Here is a 21,018-nt window from a genome sequence, read left to right as displayed (position 1 = left end):
AATACTATAGAAATAAAACCTGGATATATTTTAAAGTACCGTAATTTCCGGACTATTAAGCGCACCAAAATATAAGCCGCACCCACTGAATTTTAACAAAGATTTTTATTTTGACCATAAATACGCCGCACCTGTCTATAAGCCGCAGGTGTCTACACTGAAACTAATGAACTTTACACAGACTTTAACGAAAGAGTGTCTGTTACACGGCTTGTATCTAAACAGTAGTATACCAAGAAAGTCATTGTTCACCGTCTTCCTCCTTTCTTTCACAACAATTTCGTTATGATGTTGAAAACTGCGGTTCAGCCCAGTTTCTGAAGGGAGGGCATCATGTTTTGCTGTTTATCCCTCAATAAACCACAGCTCCCCAGTACCAGCAGCACTTCTGCAGACCCAGTCCATTATGTTATGCTACCATCAGCATGCTTGACTGTAGACAAGACAATTTTCTTGGTACTCTTTACCAGGGCATCAACACATGCTGGACATCATTTAAGCCCATGCTGGACCACAGGACATGGTTCCAGTAATTCATGCTCTTGGACAGGTTTAGCAGGCTTTCTTGTGAGCCGTATCATGGCTGACCCTGCGCACTGACCACAGCTTCCAAGCAAAACTGGGATATGCAAAGAACAAATGTCACTGTGCTGTAATGTATGTGACAAATAAAGGCTATTCTATTCTATTCTATTAAGAAGAGGCTTCCTTCTGGGATGACTGCCTGCAAACCGACTTGTTGCAGCACTCATGTGTGTTTTTTAAAGCCAGATTCTGCACCTAACGCACAGCATGAGGGCTCAACTTCTTTGATAAACCCTTGTGAGGCCTGTTCCGAATGGAACCAGTCTTGGAAAACCTGACCACTATATTTTAAGTTTCAGGGTGTTACATATCTTCTTATAGTCTATGCCACCTTTGTGGAGGGCAACAATTCTAATTCTCAAATCCTCAGAAAGTCTCTTTGCCCTGAGGTGCCATGTTGAACATCCAGTGGTCAGTATGAGAGAATTGTACTCAAAGCACCAAATTTGAACTGCTTTAATACATTTTTATGGTCCTGTCAAGCAGACAAAAACATGAACATGATAAATAGGACATGTAGCTTTGCATGGTGAACGGTGTGGCTAAGGGTGTGCTCATTTTTGATGCCTAATAAAATTTTCTTTAGGCTTCTCCAGTTAGGGGTCGCCACAGCTGACCATCCGCATGTTTGATTTGGCACGTTTTTACGCCTCCCCATTTATCCGGGCTTGGGACCAGCACTAGGGCTTGTGCAACTCTAATGGCTGGGGTTGGTTCCTAATATCTTGTTTATTTTCAGAGACAGTAAATCTGTACTGCAGTACAAACTGCAAATTGACTCAAATATATTAAAGTGTTGTTTCTATAGTATCGTCCCTTGAGAAAATACACTAAAATGGTTGCTGAAAAGTGAGGTGTGTGTAGTCACTTTTCTGAGATACTGTAATCCGGTCATGCTATTATGTCAGTTTCACTGTAGGTTGTGGTGCATGAAAGGACGATTACTTCAACAGTGCCATTTCATAAATTCTGATTAAAATGCATTTTCAAATAGAACTGTCCAATTTTTTCACTCCAGTAATCCTTTTTACATCATGCTGCAATTCTTCCAGATATTGCAATCCCCACTGTCTGGACTCCCTGTTTCTCAGCAGAGAGACACAGGCTGCATTCAAATTAACCAAATTGTGAATAAATTTGAAATAAATCTTCTTACAAAATAGATTACTATCCATCTACCACTGCTGCAAGCACACCTTATTTCTACCCCTGTTGCCGCATTATGGCTTACTGATCGAAAGACTGGCAGTTGTTTAGCAGTAATAATTAGATTTTAGGGGTGTAACACAATTTACGGTTCGGCATGCATCTTGGTTTTTAAGTCACGCTTCAGTTCAATTTTGGTACCGTTAGGGGAAAGAATTGCAAAACAAAATTGTCATTTCTTATTAACGCAGTTTATCATTATTAACATTTGAACAGTTTACTTTTTTAAAACAATTTCAAATAAAATGCCGGCTTGGTTAAATAATAATAAAATAACATTTTATAAAGAAAAAAATCTAATCAATCAGATTTATGCAACACATATTGATTATAATTTTTTTGTTGATTGTTTGCTCATGGCCTTTTCTTTTAGAAACTCTCAACATAATAATGCTGTTATAAAAAAAAATGCAATACTATACCAGGGTTTCTGCATGTCAAATTCAAGACCGTTTACAACCCTTTTTATATCATTAAGAATTAAATTTTAAATCTTTTTCACAACATCAAAAACACAGAAAAACCTTGTTAGCAACTGGCCTGAACCAAGCCTTAAATAAAAGATTTTTAAGCCAAGTATTGTAAAATTTTCACTTAGCCATAGCTGAAAAATAAAATCAGTTTTACGTCTGTGGTACAGAATGCTGAATGGCTGCTGTCATTTGGTCGCATTTGTAGTAGCAATAATAATAATAATAATAATACAGCAAATTATATTAGGACTGGCGAAAGACAGAACCACAACACTACAGAAACAAACAAACAAAAACAGTGCTGCATGAACGTTTCAGTGAGCATTAGAGGTAGTTACATAGTCCTCGAAAAATTAAGACCCGTTTAAAATTATTTAGGACCCAGAACAAAGAATTTAAGAGTTTAAGGCCTAAAATATTTCCTTTAAAATTTGTGACTTTTTAAGACCCCGTGGAAACCCTGTGTACTAGTAAACGTTAAGGAACTTGTTTCCCCCTTGTTAGGTATATTTGAATCCATCATGCCCCAGTTGTGTGCTGGCAGTCCAGTTTTATGAGCTGTTTGTTTTCATTCCCGCACCGTCACATTTAGATTCCCGTTTCTGTAATTACACTGAACCTTGAGTTGGTATTTCACTGGTTTATCGAAACAATGATTAATCTCCAGTATGTGTACAATATCCACCTAAACAATAATTACTGGAGAGCGTGGGAACAGAAAACGCAAATCAAAATAAACGCGATGTGTGCAGATACGCAGGAAGGCAGACGCTATTTTGAGCTCTTGTACGGATGTGGCCCACATGACCCCAATTAAGTGGAAAGTATCCAATATGCAGAATACCTCGTTTAATGATTACACATAAGCTGGAGGATGTTTAAAAATAACATCATGACTGTGCATCACAACTCTAAAATAAAGACAATGAAATTCTGAGGTAGGAATGTTTATCGGGAAACGTTTGACTTGTAAGGTTTAATTTTGGATTTAATTTCAAAATCATATGACAAAAAAACAAGTGGTGCAAGTGAAAACCTTTATAAATGTACACAGATACATGCTTTTGATTTTAAACTACGAGTCACATTCTCTCTCTCGGGCCATTCCTCAGCGGGGAGTCTCCTTTCTCTATATGCTCTCCGCCCACACTGGGGTGAGGTTTCACAGCCTGCTACGGGATGTTAATGGAGAGTCAGACATGCCGCAGCCCAATCGCATACTACTCCATTTATAATTCAAAGCTCAGCCTTGCTATAAATAATGCAGGGCAAATCTCTGGTTCTCTGTCAGTATTGTCCGCCCCAGTTGGTGCTGCGACAGGAGGACAGTCGCTGCACTCCATCTCTCATGAACATTCTCTCAGGTGATTCTTTCCATCCAATGCTTCTGAATTAAACATGAACAGCAGAGCCGCTCAAATGACTTAGCACAACCCGAGTCTTATCTGACAAACTATTAACCTCTAGTACTGCTGGGTCCAAAGGCCATGAGGTGACACCATGAGACCAAATAACAGAAGTGTTGTCATCTGACTAGGATTCAATGAGCCATCATGAAAATGCTTTCTAGAACATAAGATCATTTAGAGAAAGTGTAAATGACCGATGTTTGCAGTTTCCCCCCATGGGAAAATGAAGTCATCACTAAACAAGCTAAAATACTGGCACTCATATGTCTTGGGATCTGCATCTAGTCACTGAACCAATCCATAAAGCACCGGAGGGGGGGGGTTCAATGGCAGAAAATCCTTCCGGGCAAACAGCTCTCTAAATAAACAAACATGGGAGTGAACGGTAAATTTTGCTAGATACAGAATGAGGAACAACACAAAAAAAAAAGGTCCTTGTCCCCCAAGCTTCTCTTATGTTTGTTCCCGTAACTCTGCCTTCCTCGTGACAACTTCTGGACAGAGAAGAGCAGAAATGCAATCCACGCTGTGAAATGCAAACCTCTGTCAGAGAACACACAGACGCCATACAATACAAACATCATATACTGAGAAAGGACATATTTTAAAAGTCTTATAGGTAAATGTTCTGAGACATTTTGCCCTGTGACAACATTTCTGTTCCCTTATTGAATTTCACGCAACATTTTCAGAAATGTAAAACCAATTCCGCACCAGTCTTAACCATGAACGCAAAAACTATGTTCTAGGATTTAAAACAATTATACATTTATATATGTATAATTGGGGATATTTTACTCCTTATTATTAATAGAATGGTCCAGACTGCCACAAATCTGAACTGGGTAATTCTTTGCTAGGCAAAGGTCATTTTCTGTTCCTGTTCCTTTTCCCAAAAATTACCTCAGGGCACTTCAGTTCTGAGGGTTAACTGAATGATGAACCTCATGTTCAAAGAAAAGCTGACCAGTAAGGAACATTCAAAGTTTCTGTGCTGAAAAACTCCATGGCTGTCACAAGTTGGTCAGATGATAATGACTGATTAAGTATAGCATTAAAGAATCTTCATTATACAATCTCGCATGACGAACACGTTTTATGATTTTATTGTTGTAATCTTTAAAATCGGCTGCAAGAAAACAGTCTAATGAAGACTTTAGATTTTATGTTTTATCACAAACATTTCACAATTTAGCCTCATTCTGTATTCTGGTACTTGTTTACTAGTAAAGGAAAAAAAAATAACCCAGACATACAAAAGGCAATACTGCATAGATGGGACACACCACAAAGCCTGTAATACAATTCTTCTTGCCTCAGAATTAGGAGTAAATTCACACACAAAAATGCCAGCTCCTTTAGCCCAGTACAAATCATAGTAAATTAAAAGCCAGTATCACGGTGTTAAATCAAAAGGTACAACTTTAATGACTGTGGGAACTTATTCATCTCTGTTGAATTTCAAACAGCAGGGCAGATAAGTGGCCCGTCTTGCGGTTTCCACTCAATACAGCCGAACAGTACGATCTAAAGACCTGAACAACTATAACTAAATTCTCATAACATGAGTCAGAAAGCTAAGGCTTTTCGAGACAAGACTAAAGTCGAGTTTTAGATTAGCAGTAAAGTGTATTGTGTCTCCCCGGTGCAGATCTGAGCCTGTGGAGCAGCTCGGCACACAGTGTTCTTCTCAGGAGCGGGATTGGTTACAGCAAAAGTACAAGGGGAGGAATGAGAAAAGAAAGGTAATGTTCTCTCATGTTCAAAGCAAAGCTGAAGAACAGTAATCCTGTATTACACTAGATGTTAACATTTATTAGATTTATTAAAATATAAATTATTTTTTAACAAAGGCTCTAAAAATGGAGTTTGCCCATTATAATAGTGAAAGATAAGTTCCTAAAGTCATTGTTTTTACTACATATAACTGTTTAGTCTGGGCCCTAGTTTGATTAAACAAGCAGCGTTCTGCTGATATTCATTAAAACCACACTGGGACTCGGCTTATACACCAGCACTCCCACTTACAATATAAAAAATTCCAATGATTCCAAAAATTCTTTTTGGTCAACTAAAGTACATCAAATCATTTCAATATTGTTTAGCAACTAGGTGTCTTTCTGAAAACGTTGACAAACGCACCCTATATTTATATGCCTTCATAGATTTCACATGTAATGAATAATGAATGGGTTTAAAAAACAGTGTTAGGACTTTCCCTGAGATCTGTGATGCTGTGTGGGGGGGGGGGGGGGGGAAACAACAACAAAAAAACACTTGCAGTGTCTATTAATGTACTCTTTTATAGTACTGAGCGATTTGAAACCTGTTTTAAGTTCAACTTTTCAGAGGGCCTTTTCAGGGTTTTTTCTCCACGGAGAATTCAAAAGTGACTGCCTCTCGCAAACTGTGCAACAAGCAAGCTTCCAGTAGTGTTGGGTGATTTCCCTGCTTAAAGACATTTGATTCGACTCAGCAGGTAATTAGCAGGTTTGGCGAGTGCCTGTGAGGAAAAACACCAAACTATACTGAACTCTGGCCCTTTATTTGGTTACTATTAGATGACGGCAACAACCCCTCAAAAGCTCTAGCTCCAACCTTCATTCTGCCGATAGGGTAAATACCCTTTATTTCCACACCAAACCAGGGGGTTTATAACAGAATATTGCATCATACCTTTAAGCATATCACAGACATTTTGCATATCAATAACATTTAATGAGAATTTCCTTAATTTTTTTTTAGTTCAACACAGGATTAATCATGGTTTCCCTTTGCCACCATTTATTTTTGTTGAGCCAGGTACAAAAAAAAAAAAAAAACTGATCAGGAGGCAAGAACCAAGAACCACAGCCTCTAAAATAATCACTGTACCTGTGTGTTTGTGTGGGGGGGTGGGTTCCCACTGGAGAACAATTCTACTTTCTATTTTGACACTAAACCTCATTACAATCAGCATTGTTAGTAAGAAGAGCGATCTCACTCTCGCATTCAAAATTAAGGTCCCAGACCTCTAGATTACCATTAACATTTCAGCATGTGCAGGATATAACCCTAAGGGTCTATTAGATAGCATCTGCAGGCCAGAAAAATGATCCTGCTCACCATTTTTTTTTTGCTCAGCTGCAGCCAAGTTACACTACACAGATAAGAGTAGCTACATCTTTTAGGTCTCTGGAGCAAATAGCCCTAAAAAACAACAGCTCATATTTTATATGCTTTAGGATGTTACCTGAGGAAAATTGGGAGCATAGTCACAGAATGTAATCATGATTTAAATATAAGGGTCCACACAGAGCTGAGCAGTTGAGCTATAGGGTGAATGGGGCTCAACAGTGGTTCTTTGTCCGTTGTGTGATTTGAACTCACAACCTATAAATAAACCACTTCTTATTCTTAAGTTGCATCTCTGAAGAACCTCATCAAAAGGGCTTCCCTAAATCTCCTGCTCTCTCTGACATATCCCTCAGGCAAAAACACAATCCACAAGAATTGAGATCTAAAGTCTGCTCTGAACTTGACCTGGGCAAATAAAAAGTTTACAAAACCGACTGTGTAAAGCATTTGGCATATTTGAAGAACTTACAAAACTAAACCAACAAGGACAGCAACCCAAATAATCGGCTGAGTGTAAACATCCAATGAAAAACTTAACGTCTCAGCATATGAATAAACAATCTGCAGAAGTAAAACAGTCGCATACAAAAAAAAATCTTCTAATTGCTGTCACATAAGCAAATCAGGGTTGGATAGTTGGCTACAGTTGACTTGTAGAGACAGCTGTGCTCCCCTCAAGAGCCCAACCCCCAAAACCCACACACGACCCCACAGGAATGTCACAAGACCCTCTACATATCACGTTCTACCTGCGAGGCAAAAGTAATATAAAATTGGTCTGTCATAAGAATTGAGAAAAAGGTTCAATCACTTAATACTTGATTTTATCCTCCAAAAAGTGCTACGTTTTTATAAATACACAACACCGAGTGTTAACTCGGGTGCGTATGATGTATACTGCTACCCTTCATACAGTCTAATATTATACAGCCTAAATAGAATCAAGGATTTTTCTTCTTTTTTTTTTACAAAAGACAAATGTATGACCCATGCAAGTGAGTTTTATGTGACTGTATTTATAGGCATTTATCTGACATTATCCCTGTAATTTCTTCACTTTCGTTCAGTTTAGATGGGCATGAAATTGTAGATGCTAAATAAAATCAGTGTTCTGTAAAAGACGTTATACAATGCTTTGCCTGTTCTGGCGCTTCATTCTTCTTGTGTTTGATTGGTTTTTTTTATTTATAGCGGGATGAAACTGGCTGGTTTCTCAGGACTGTTACTGACACACCTGGGCATGAATAACATCCTGTTCCTTTCATGTATCCTGTATGCGTTTCAAAAGCTCAACTCAAAAGCCTGAACAGGTGCATGGTTTGATCATATAGAATCAAATAATTGTAATGACATTTATCAGCAGAATATATTATAGAGAGTTTAATAAAGGATAGTAGAACAAAATCAATCATTCTTGTTCCATCATAAGGGATAAGTGCCCTTATACAAAACCCAATTACAACCATTTCCAGTTTATTTTCTAGACTGGAACCATGCTGCAATAAAATAAAAATAAAAAATAAAACATGCCTCCCCAGTAGACGCAATTTTACTGTGATAAAGCAGGTGCGTAGACAACGCAAACCTACAATAAATGGCCGCTAGCTTTCTAAATAAAGGAAAATAAAGACTTGTGTGTGAGGAGTGCTACTGTGAAAGGTCAGAGAGGATTCAGGCATGGCTCTCTCCTTCCTGAAAGTGAAAGTCTGCATTGCAGAGGAAAGCAGCTGGAGGTGGCAGGCCTTGATACAAGCTCTTCTCAGCCTTCTGCCCTGAGCTGATGGAGTCCATCTCACATTAACCTTTTACTCACTGCCTATGACATAGCACCCTGCTGTTATCAGTTGTTGCACGTGGCAGGGGTTAGTAACGGGGCAGTACAGAGAGCGTTGCACTAGGATTAGCACACATTTTATTTAACACTGTGAATCTATTTTGTCAAGTTTTATAATGGCAAAATATAATTCAACTCTATAAAAGGGGTCGTGTTAAGTAAAGACTTATAAATCTTCAATGCAGGACAGTTTTTCAGGACAGAGGACATCATGTTGACAAGTTTCATTTACTTGTTCTGTTGATGTCAAAGAGGAAAATAAAAGAGGTGCTGACATGGGAATGACTTAAGAGCATTTTTACATGACTGACTCACATTCGCTTTAAAGAAATGAAGGCCGTAAAACACAGTGAAGTCACTAGCTGACCTGTTGATTATGCTAGCCAGCACAGAATAATGAGAGAATAAATATACACAAATCTGCTCAATGCTGCGCTTACACATATTTTAGCCACGATTTGGGTTGTCTGAGAAATTTAGAAAATACTAAAAAGTTCCTATAATCCGAAGCTAAAATCGAACCAATAAAGAATAGGAGGACTGAACATGATGACGCGACGTTGAAATGAAAATGAAACTCCGCTGAAAATGTTGAAACGAGTCAAGTAAACAGTACAGCAAGTAGAGAAACGTATTGAGTTTTGAAGGAAAAAACAGTGTATTAGGGTGAAAAAAAAAAAAAATGCTTCAGATAGTTTTTGCTTGCTGCTAGTTACCATTAGCGAGAGAACACAAGACTGAACGTGTGATGCAACTTCTGAGTCTTTTTCTTGTGCGTGTCAGTTTTGACTGTCGTACAGTCCAAAATTACGTCAACTTAGACCCCACAGTGAGACGTGGGGATCATGTTTGTACAGTCTGACAAGCAACAATTGCAAAAGACTAATAAAAATCGAAGAGTGTGAGCCCAGGATAAGTCAAATGCACCACAAATGGCAGAAACCGTTGGACTTGACTGAATAAACAAAATATGAAAAACAAATACAGACAGTAATAACACACAACAGGTAAGCCAAACAGCTAAAACCAACCTAACAACTGGGCGATAATACAAATTATCTTTGCTAAGAAATAATATAAACTCCACCTGTCCTTTCTTCTTGCCATTTATATTTACATCAATTTACACATGTACATTCTGTGGGTCTTTGCTTGTTTAATTAGAATTTTTAAATAGAGACTCCCTGTGTCCCCTGATTGGCTGCTGGTTCTCGCCGGCCACCACTACCTTTAGGTCTAAAGCTGGTGTGACGCATCTGATGTGGAATATTAGGTACCCATAAGACAGCCCCCCCCACCCCACCCCACAAAGATCAGGTCAGCTCTGAATGTAAATGACTGAAAAGACCATTACAGGCTTTTCAGAGTGACTCACAGCAGCAGAGGAAACATTATGCTCAGGAACACTTTTTTCCACTGTTAACAGAAAGCCGTGTGCACAAAACCTTTACATCAAGGTGAGAAGCAAAGGCTTGCACGAAAGTAGAACAAAAGGGAGACAAGAAAATTTGTATTTATTCTCTGCCAATCAGTTAAAATAATCTCATGAATTTAATATCTTGAAATGCAGATGTGGGCAGGACACTTGTGCTATGCACTGCAGTACAAACTTGGCTTTTCAAGTGGAACAGTAAACTTTATTATTTTTTTTTTTTACTGTTTGTACACTCTAACCAGTCCCCGGCTCGGCTGTTTGGCTTGTTTTGCAGAGCACGGATGTGAACATGGAGCATGCGGGGGGAAAAATAGGACTCGGTGAAAAAGAGAAGAAAAAGATTAGAAAGAATAAATAAACCCAATGTGGAGACAAGGTCAGGATGCAGAAGTGTATTGCAGCACCACAGGCCGAGAAGACGTGCAGCAAATCGATAACTCGTTGCTGCAACATGACCGGAGTCACAGCCCTTGCCAAAGGCCTGCTATATTTAAACAACCCAAGATGACAAACAAGAAGGCAGAACATTCGATAATGATGTAGCAGTAGGGTGGCTACAGTAGTGGTGCATTTTAACCTGTCCACTTACAATGTTTATCAAATGCCTTTGGAGTTATTTAGCACTGGACAAACATTGTTTAAAATGCTCACCAGCCAGAGCACCAGAGTACGATATTACTGTATAAACTTATTCACTTCTGACTCGTTTAAATATGGAACATTAATTTACAACCCATAAGAGGTTGGTTTAAAATTTTAAATTAAGTAATTTAACATTTCATGCATTAAATGCCGCTGACAACGCAAGCTGTCATGCTGATTAAGGATGCACCAATGTTAGTTATATCCTGTACACTTCTTAGTTCTATATTTAAATAAGCTTAACTGAATAAACATGGAAAACACTGCAGAACCTGTCTGGTTGTGGGGTTGCTAACTGCCACTATGCACAGTTTATCAATTTGCTGTGTTGCAGGCTTTACTTCAGAAAGGATTACAGAATTTTCCCTATAAAGGATAAGGCACAGCATGCAAGTGCCTACGTAGAGCACCTAAAGCTAAAATAAAAGTGAGACGTGAAATCAGGGAGGACCTAAAAACAACAGGTCATTCTTTGTGTTGACAAAAAATGTAAAATCTATTGGTTAAACTTGAACAACTTTTTGCGTTAGTGTTTCATTTGTTGTTGACATCATAGAGACATCATAAAGATGAAAAGATAATTTAGGCTGTGTTCACATGCAATGCCTTTCTGATAGAAACAGCAGGTTATGTCATAGGATCTAAATCTAAAATACACTTGCGATTGAGAGCATCCCATAAGGAGCTCAGGGCATTTTTTTTTATAGAAAAACACAGACCACTCCATAAGATTATTATGTAAAACAGGTGCTGACCACTTCAGAAAAAGGTGTGTGAACACAGCTTTTGGTTGCTTCTTCTCCAAATACTTGCGGGTGGTGTGTTATTTCCCCGCGACTGTCCCTGACAGAAATAGTTTCTTTCCGTTCCTGTAGTGTAGTTTGAGAACCAGTCGCAGACACTGATGCAAGTCCTCATCTGGATGGTCACGCAGTGCGAGTTGTCTTGCTTGCCTACAAAATCTGCATTTCGTTTTTATGAAATAAAGTGTAGCAGATTGTGTCATAACTTGTTTGTTAAATATGATTTGGTTGAAATATTATTTAAAGGTGGTGTATTGTTATAGGGAATAATCTCAAACATGCTATTTGGTAAAACTAACAGATTTTTGACTCCCAATCAGCATTTTTTTTTTCACAAATATGGTAATAACAAAAAAAAAAAAATTATTATTTATTTGCATATTTTAAAAACTCCCCAAACATCACCACACCCCAGACAGCATCTAAGCCTTGTGAAAATTTAGGGAAATTTTGGCAGTGTGTATAAGATATATAGGATTATACTGAATATAAAAAGCCACAAGGGCATGATGTGCCTCATGCTGCATCCAACTTCTCAAAAGTGGGAAGCCAGAACTTCAAGGACACTAATTTTCTTCCACTCTAACCTTTACAAACCATGTCAACATACTGCAACTAACTTTCAGTTTATTGCTGTTGACACCAGTTAGGGAAAGACCCTCATATTGGTGTGGGAGGCAGAGGTGCTACTTTGTTTACTGTTTATACTCTAAGCAGCCATGCTGAATTTACGTTACTTGCTCAGGGATGAAGAGACCATCTCAACTTTCCAAATGGGAATTCCAATTTCAAAGGACAGTCATCTGGATTTTTTTCATATTCAGAGGTTATAAAGTACAAAGTTACAACCTTAATTAAATTTTTTTTTTTTTTTTTGTGTTCACTAGCAACCAGAGCACTGGAAATAGAATTACTACAGAAGGTTGTGTAGTGATTGGTATGAAACATGACCATTAACCTTCAAATGCTTCATGTCTTAAAAGCATTTTGATGACAATACCTTAGTTATTGGGCAACATTTGGTTACGTTAGCGCTAGATTGAACAGATTTTTTTTTTTTTAGGAACACTTATAATACACTTATATCTACTCTTGAATATGTTTCACTTGTTCATGTTGCAGTTATAGTGGCGACTTACCCAAGTTCTCATGTGTTATGTAATAGAATGCAGTCGAATTTTGGACACACCCCCACAGCCCCTATGGTACCTCAGTGAATTCAGCTAGACATTATGTCACTTTAATACAATAATGTGTTTCCAAAAAAAAAAAATTTGTCCGTGAAAACAGTTTAAAATGTTATTCCTAACGTTCCTGAACATTCGGTCCCTCTACAGATTTCCGGCGAATTTTACGATAATCCACAACTTGCTGTAAATTAGGTTCCAAATGAGAACCCACTAATTTTCCGAGCCGCGAATTTCGCGGATTATAGGGGGTTGACTTTATACTTAATTGTTATCAGTAAGTAATTATCAATTTTTGGAAGGAGTATGCAATGGAATGAATGTTTCTAAAAGGAGATTCCAGTGTCAGTGCTTTATAATGCTAGAATATAGAAAAGTTTTCTAGAGAGATGACTTTGTTCTTTCAGTTTTTTTTCCCACTCAATAACGTGAAAAGCTGTTTATTAACCTCAGTACACAATCAAGGAGGACAGATCAGTGAGAGAACAATTGATAGTACTGATGTGGTCTCGGGAACTAAATTGCTCCTTAACATGACGGGAGGTGGTAGCTCAGTGGTTAAGGCATTGGGCTTTGGATCAGAAGATCACAGGTTCAAATCCCACCACCACCAAGCTGCCACTGCTGGCCCCTTGAAAAAAAAAAAAACGCTCAGTTGTAAGTCGCTCTGGATAAGGGCGTCTGCCAAATGCCGTAAATGTAATGTAAATGACATTAATTCTTACTATAAATTGTTGAGGCATATTGTGTCCATTATTTCATAAAACAATACAACTTTTGCCAAAAGTTGTATTTTCACAGAAGACATAAAATACTACCAGGAGCACCACCACTAAATGACTGAAATTACTTCACAGTCCATAAAAAGCAGGTTGTGCTGTTAGCAGGTAGTCGCCTTTTCTGGCTGACGGAGCAATGAGCCAGTAAAGGTGACCTTAAACTGCTTTGGCTATAAAATTAAACCCTGACCGAATTCTATGCCACACAAGTCTGGCAAACGGTAGACTGTAACTGAGATAAATGTGTGCTCTATATGCAGCTGCTGCTGTTGTGTGAAATGCATTTTAACAGCCTAAAATCTACAAAAAAGAAGAAACGTGTCCCTGAAAACTACAGACAGACTGACCTAGTCCCTAAAAACAATTTAAAAATAGTGGAACAGGTGTACCTTAAGGCAAAACAGGGACAAGAGCTTTCTGGAAGAGCAGTTATATAAGCAAAGCCAGAGCCCTGGAGGAGAGCTGGAAGTGAGTGCGTTGGAAAGGGGGGGGGGGATACAAGAACCTAGTTTTGTTCACAGACACTTTCAAGAACTCATTGCTATTGTCAAACAGCATCCTTTTTAAACACTACTTTCAGATGCTTAAGACCTTTTTGGGGATTAAAAGCTCTACTCAAACCCCGAAGTCTTGACATCAATATGTACTAATACAAGCTGTACATTTATGTTTCATGTGCATTTTGCTACCAAAAGTGAAAGAGTGGAAACATCCCTCGCACGTCACATGAGGAGACTGCATTTCTGCAGATCATGCATTTGATGGATGACAATTCAAACAAATGACAAAACACACTCAATAGCTTTGAATATAAAGAAAGCCAATCACAGTGTAATGTACTGGATTAAAATGACCTCTGTTCAAGACTTAGCAACATTGCCCAAAGTTGAGTCCCAGGCCATGTATCTGTTTATTCAAATACAACTGCATTATACACATTTAAATAATAATAAAGTATTGGCACACCTGACTCTTCCAGTCATATGTGGTTCTCTCAAACTCTAACTACAGAGTTGCATTATATTTTCCCTTCACTTAAACTAGAAGACCCAAACCTGTTTCAACATGACAATGCCCCTGTGCACGAAGCCAGCTCCATGAAGATCTGCTTTACATGGGTTGGCGCGGAAGATCTTGAGTGACCTTTTATAGAGCTCTGACCTCAACCTTACTGAACACCTTTTGGATGAATTAGAACGTCGCAGGCCTTTCCACCTTTCCTACATCAGTACCTGACTCTACTAACACCCTTGTGGCTAAAAGAGAATAAATCTCCACAACATCAAGTGGACAATCTTTCCAGAGGAGTGGAGATTGTTGAATTATTTGAGAAGGGATGCTCATAAAAACACATACAAATCTTATAAGCAGGTGTCCACAAACACATATATATATATATATATATATATATATATATATATATATATATATATATATATATATATATATATATATTTATATAAAACCTGACGTAATGTAAAGGTTTGACACACACATTACATAAACGGAAAAGTGGATTTTTTTAGTACAGTTTTGCTTAAGAGAACTGATGGCTGTTGAATACGGTTCTTTGAATTCTTTTTTTTTTTATAATATTTTTTTTTTAAAAAGGAGACACGGTGGTTTCCAATGACACTAACGATTTAAAAGATGCACACCTGACAAACTCAGAACAGATGTGTCAGGAACAACTGGGGAAAGTGAACTGATTCAAAGTTGCTTGTACCATCCAGAAAACTCATTTGAATAGTTGTTTTCAGACATGGACACTTTTGTGTAAGTACTTTCTTCAATTACTTATTGCCCAAATACTTGGTGTATAGTCAGTATATACATAATACATACACACATATATTGCAAAAGTCTGCACACCCCTTCAACACCAAACAAATAAATGTGTTCAATATATATATATATATATATATATAAATAAATAAATAAAATAAAGCCTCCCTGTTGGTTGGTCTGAGGGGTGCACAAACTTTTGTACTCAGCTGCCTGTATCCATTAGTGACAATCCCGAAAATAAGGGGACACTTTTTTTTTATGTAATGGATGTTAGTAATAACACTTTTGGGTATATTTCAGATAATAGAACAACCCAAGATATTTCACCTCCATCACTGCTACATGTTGCCGGAAACACGCTAAATTTAACGTGAAGTTAACGGAAAAGGTGGTGTGGAGTCAGTTGCATTATTATAATATATTATGATATCATTAACTGGAATAAATCACATACCTGTCCAACATTTGCTGCATTGCAACGGCGTCTGTCATGTCTGTGCGTTTTGGCCTTCAGCAGAAAAAAAACAGTAGTCTGTACAAACTGTTTGCTAATGAGCGGATACTAAACTAAGCTAAGCTAAGCTAAGCTAAGCTAAGCTAAAGCCAGGCCTCTGTGAGAACGAGGAGCCCGAGCCCACCTTTGCTGTAGCGTTCTGACAAACTAACCACGCGAGAAAACCCACACCACAAGGCCTAAACCTATTCCATGTCAACCCACAAACTCCCACGGACAGCGTTCTCACCCCGCACCTCTAACACACGAATAGCGCGTGCTTTCCCGCGTCACCCTGAGCGCCCGACTCCATTTACAGCGCCGGACTGCGCGCTAACACAACGCCCCACCGCGCATGCGCCAACTCCTCAGCCCACAGACTGCACGCTGCCTCTTCTGGGATATGTAGTCTGTAACCGCAGCGCTCTTCTCCTCTCTTTTCTAAAAGAGGAGAATAAAGCTAAATGTTTAAGTTATCAAGCGTGGATAGAGAGGAAATACCGTACACATATTACTGCAAAACACTCCGTACTGTGGTAATAAACTTCGCCGAATTGTTGTTTTTATTTTTTTTATAACACCACTCACAATTACAGTGCCTCTAGATTCGCATTTGCACATTCATCATTTAAGGGGAAAAAAAAGTGGGAAATGAGAATTAAGGGACGTTGGATGCAAAAGTTATAATTAATCATAATGTGAAATATTAAAGAAATTGTGCGTGTAATAGCTTTGGTGTGGGTTTTATATCCTTACAATGTGTTTACAATGATTCAGTTGTTTGGGTTTTTTGCTGTTTTGGGGGGTCAGTGCTGGCCAAATGTCTGATCCACAAACAATAAATAAATAAATAAATATGAGCCTTGTCTAGATTTGAATGGATACACTGGCTTATATATATATCATAATTTCTTTTCAAACAATGCTACAGCACTTTGCATGCTGCCGATCATTTATTCAGCTTCATGTTTTTGGGACCCCCCCAAAAAATAAAAAAATATATATAATAATAATAATAATAATAATAATAATAATAATAATAATAATAATAATAATACTCTGTTAAAGTCTGGTTCAGTTTCTGAGGGTCAATTACGCTGCAAAAAAAAAAAAAAAACTACATTTCCCGTTGGGCTCCTGTGCGGCGTCCATGCGCTGCAGTCAATCAGCTGTTAAGGCAACTGCTGACTCGACCTCGCTGTAGAAAGGTAGCTGGTTTGTCCTTATCCCCAGCCAGACGAAGCAAACAGATATTGCCTTGTTTACAGAATTCACACAAAACGGTGAACGACAAGGTAAAGTCTGATCGTGTAGTTGACATGCGCAAAAAAAAGAAAGAAACGTAAAGAAAAGCATGCATGTGCAGTATATATTTTTAGCATATGTTTGTGGCTCGCTGTCGGTGCAGGAGAGGATTAGTGGAGCAGGATGCATGCCTTTCACCCTCCTTCCGATTGCCTCCACATGATATGCGTGATCGCTTGAAGCTTTGACGCATAGGCCATGCACTTTTCTAGACTAGAAAGTGTCTCTGTGCGCGCGCCCGAGTGACTGACTGTGTGTGTGTGCGCGCGCGCCCTATACTTTGCCCAGCTGCCAGCTGTATTGATCACTCTGTTGACCTTGAAGGGGGGGGGGGGGGGGTCTTGCGCAGTAACGTGAATAGGTTAGGATTACCTGCTGTGTACACACTCATACGTGATCATTTCTCGGATAAATGAAACGCAACCCCCTGGTGTAGAAAAGGCCAGCGTGCTCTGAGAGGTGCAGCTTGCGTCCACTGGGCTGGAGCTAAAATTGTCGCATAGCGCACTTGGCCTACTTGAAATCTTTTCTTTTTTTTCCACGGTCGTATTTTTCAACTACACATTAATATCATATAATAATCGATATGCTCCTTTCTATTTTAGCTTTGCCCAACAGTATCATATGATTAAAACAGGGTATTAACTGCACCTATCCTTCTCAGTGAGGTGGAACTCATACAATTTTATACATGTTTAGTTCAATCTTTTACTTGAAAAGTAAAAACAAATGTTGTAAAGTACATAATTTGTACCTGATTTCACTCTAAATGAATCTTTAACCATGTCTCCAGGTCAAATATGCATATTCAGGGTACAGATTATAGTATTTCTAAAGAAAACTTGACATTTAATCTTTAATTTAAGATCTAATTCTTCTACATTTACACAAGGCTGGTTTTATGCCTGATTGTGAAGCTCTGGTTATGTTATAATCAAGCATATAATATAGTATATCAATTTATATAAAGCATATATTGTGACTTCAGTGCAGATCTCTGTAAATAGAGCCCAATTAAATCATCTCAGACTTTTTAAACACAGGATGTCTGAATAATCAGGTACCAGTGACATTATATTGAGCAAATGCCACAAAAATATGTGATACAGTGGTTGAGGAAATGCATGCAGCTAAAAGGTGAACATGTATGCTGGAGCTCTCCATCCACCCGGTCTCGATCCAGTATTGGGCCGTGAAAAGGGTTGTTCCAGGGTTGCAAGAAACTTCTGGGGAACATTTCAACATATATGACTGTATTATTAGATTAGAACAGATTAGATTTCACTTTATTGGCATTGTGCAAGGTACATGCCAATGAAATGCAGTTCATTGTGCATTTGGCCCTTTAAAAGCTACTGTGTACATTTACATATGGTATGATCTGATTTCTATCTCTCAAAGCTGGCCGTTCTCAAAAGTGAACTGGGCTGTGAAGGTTGGAGACCCTTGATGTAAATGTATGTTGTTAAGAATATACCCAGAACATTAAATATGTTCATGTCTTTACAGATTCCTTGAGATTTACTATTTGTTTAGGGATGTTTTAAGCTAAAATCCTGGAGTTTATGGAGTGGTCAATGATTTATTGAGGTCATGTTTAAACCTTGGCTTATTATTATTATTATTATTATTATTATTATTATTATTAGTCCTTTTGATGCGTTTATCTGAGGCTGAAGCTGTTAACATATGTAGGAAATGTAATTCCATGGTAGCACAAGCAATAAAATAGTGTTTATTAGATTCATATTGTTTTTTTGCAGGATGGAAGACGGCATCTGAGACTGAGGAACGCTGGAGAACAATGTCGCGCGTCTCCTTTAACCTTGCTGAAGGACGCGGCTATATTTATTGACGTATGCAAATATATAAGAAAGGGGCGGAGTCACGGCGCAAAAAACAGGAACAAGAATCACTTTCACATTGCAGTCTGGAGTTCCGGTGAGAGGGGAAAAAAAAAGAGACGTGGCGAAAAACAAATCGGTGAATATCGGTGCCTTCAAAAGCACTTTCCCCCCCCTTCATTCGCGTTTGGAGCAGTGGCTGTGTGTGTGCGTGTGTGTGTTGAGACGAGTGAAGGAGATCCACTTTGCGCAGTAACGCCGCCGGTTCGTGCTAAATGGGTGATTACGGGTTCGCCTTACAGTCGGCGCTCCTCCACAGTAGCGGCAGCTATAACAGCCTCCCTGTCGCGTCGTTTCCATCGCCCAAGCACCGTAGCAGTCCGACGAATGTGGTGTACGATATCCTCAATAATAACTCGTCTCTGTTTCTCCCCCTTGCAGCTCAGCAAACCATGCAGGATGATTTACTGATGGACAAAAGCAAAGCTCAGCCTCACCAACAGCAAGACCCAGCGATCGTCGAGCCTCCTTCCACGCCGACTCCCACGCCGTCCGAGCCGGCGATCTCCGAGGACAGCAGCCCGTCGAGCGGGAGCAGTCAAGCGCCTTCGGTCAAAGAGAAAGTCGCCATGGAGTCGCCGATCCTGCCGGGTCTGGGCTTCCCGGAGACCGGAGGCAACTCCTTGTCTCCGTCGTTCGCCAGCACTTGGTCATCGGGAACGGCGAACCCGGCGGACGACAGTTTTTTCCAAGGAATCCCCTCGGTGAACGGCACTATGCTTTTCCAGAACTTCCCGCACCACGTCAACCCGGTTTTCGGCGGCGGCTTTTCGCCGCAGATTGGCTTGGCGCAGTCGCAACAGCAGCAAGTACAGCAGCAAGTACAGCAGCAGAGGAGATCTCCTGTCAGCCCCAACCAGGCTGCTTTTTCTCAGCGGAACGCATACAGCCACCAGGGCGTGGTGAACAGCAAGGCCTCGCCGTCTTCGTCCTCCTCACCGTCGTCGTGGAGCGCGCAGCAGAGCGCCGTGTGGAGCTCCGGCACGAACCCCTGGAGCGGGCTGCCGGCCGGCCGGGACCCGCGCAGAGCTGTCGGTGTAGGAGTCGGCCTGCCTTCCGCTCTGAGCCCAATCTCACCGATGAAGAAGCCCTACCCGACTAATGTCATCGCCCCGCCGAAGTTCCCCCGAGCCGCTCCTCTAACTCCAAAACCCTGGCTGGAGGACAACGCCTTCAGGACGGACAACGGCAACATGTTACCTTTTCAGGTGAGCGACTTCTCCTTGATTTCAAGATCTCATAGTCGGTTACATGTGGTGCTCACTCATGTTTATGGAAGATGTAACGTTATGTAGAAGAAGATGAAGGTGTATGCAGGCAGGAATTGGTGTCAATACTATATATAATGATGTTCAGGGCTTATAATAAACTGTGAATTTGTACAAACAGGTTTGGTTTCATTCTCCAGGATCGTTTCTTTATTAGTTGTATATGTGTAAATATGTAACCATTGCTCTGGTACTGATAAGAAAATGAAGTGTTACACTGGGGATGACCTTCAGTGCGACGTCTAAAACGACGGCACGGCTTAACGATAGGCTGACCTTTAGAGACACGAAGGTCAAATAACACACTCTGTTCGGTCTCTCTCTCTCTCTCTCTCTCTCTCTCTCTCTCTCTCTCTCTCTCTCTCTCTCTCTCTCTCTATCCTCCTTTCTTTAACGCATATCATTAGTATTCACCACTGGGTCTTAGTGAAGCTCTGACGCTTTCATGACATCGACCTGAATGTTTTCCTACAAATTTGCACCTTTTACAGCGTGTATTTGAATACACGTCACCCTGCAAATCGTTTTCACAAATGCACTAGTTTGCCCTCCTTACAACCACCTTTATTCCTTTCTTTCTTTATAAGTGTATATATAATATAATATTGTGTGGGGTTTTTATTTATTTGATAAATTTATCACAGAGAATGCACGATCTGTACCGGCTGAGTGTAAATAGTTAATTTCTATCAGTCTTTTTCTGCCAGCTCACTCGGGAGGCGTTTAAAGGTACCAGTACGCGAATTTGATTGGTGGATTGTAAAGAGGGCGGGGTATACAGACCCCGCCC

The 21,018-nt window shown here is 39.5% G+C and overlaps 2 protein-coding genes across 13 annotated transcripts in view; one reads left to right on the top strand and one right to left on the bottom strand.

Moving 5' to 3' along the window:
- The window catches only part of marchf5 (membrane-associated ring finger (C3HC4) 5), a 33,915-nt gene extending 17,748 nt beyond the window's left edge, over window positions 1-16,167 (bottom strand). The window contains exon 1 of one of the 2 annotated variants that reach the window (XM_083538465.1): window positions 15,713-16,167. In XM_083538465.1, coding sequence (XP_083394591.1) covers window positions 15,713-15,750 — 38 coding nt within the window. In that variant the 5' untranslated portion in view covers window positions 15,751-16,167. The remainder of the gene's footprint in view (window positions 1-15,712) is intronic. The other variant, XM_083538464.1, reaches the window with a different exon arrangement.
- A 647-nt stretch (window positions 16,168-16,814) lies between these two features.
- cpeb3 (cytoplasmic polyadenylation element binding protein 3) overlaps window positions 16,815-21,018 on the top strand; it is a 45,483-nt gene continuing 41,279 nt past the window's right edge. For 2 of the 11 annotated variants that reach the window (XM_083538351.1, XM_083538356.1), the window contains exons 1-3: window positions 16,815-17,046; window positions 18,820-19,039; window positions 19,342-20,168. In XM_083538351.1, coding sequence (XP_083394477.1) covers window positions 19,353-20,168 — 816 coding nt within the window. In that variant the 5' untranslated portion in view covers window positions 16,815-17,046; window positions 18,820-19,039; window positions 19,342-19,352. Of the gene's footprint in view, window positions 17,047-17,831; window positions 20,169-21,018 lie in introns of those variants that run through there. The other 9 variants (XM_083538350.1, XM_083538358.1, XM_083538353.1 and 6 more) reach the window with 7 other exon arrangements.

Source organism: Silurus aristotelis (genome assembly GCF_946808225.1).
Source record: "Silurus aristotelis genome assembly, chromosome: 4".
In the NCBI taxonomy this organism is placed as follows: domain Eukaryota; kingdom Metazoa; phylum Chordata; class Actinopteri; order Siluriformes; family Siluridae; genus Silurus; species Silurus aristotelis.
The sequence above is the reverse complement of the archived record's forward strand: the minus strand, read 5'-3'. Positions and strand labels throughout refer to the sequence as shown.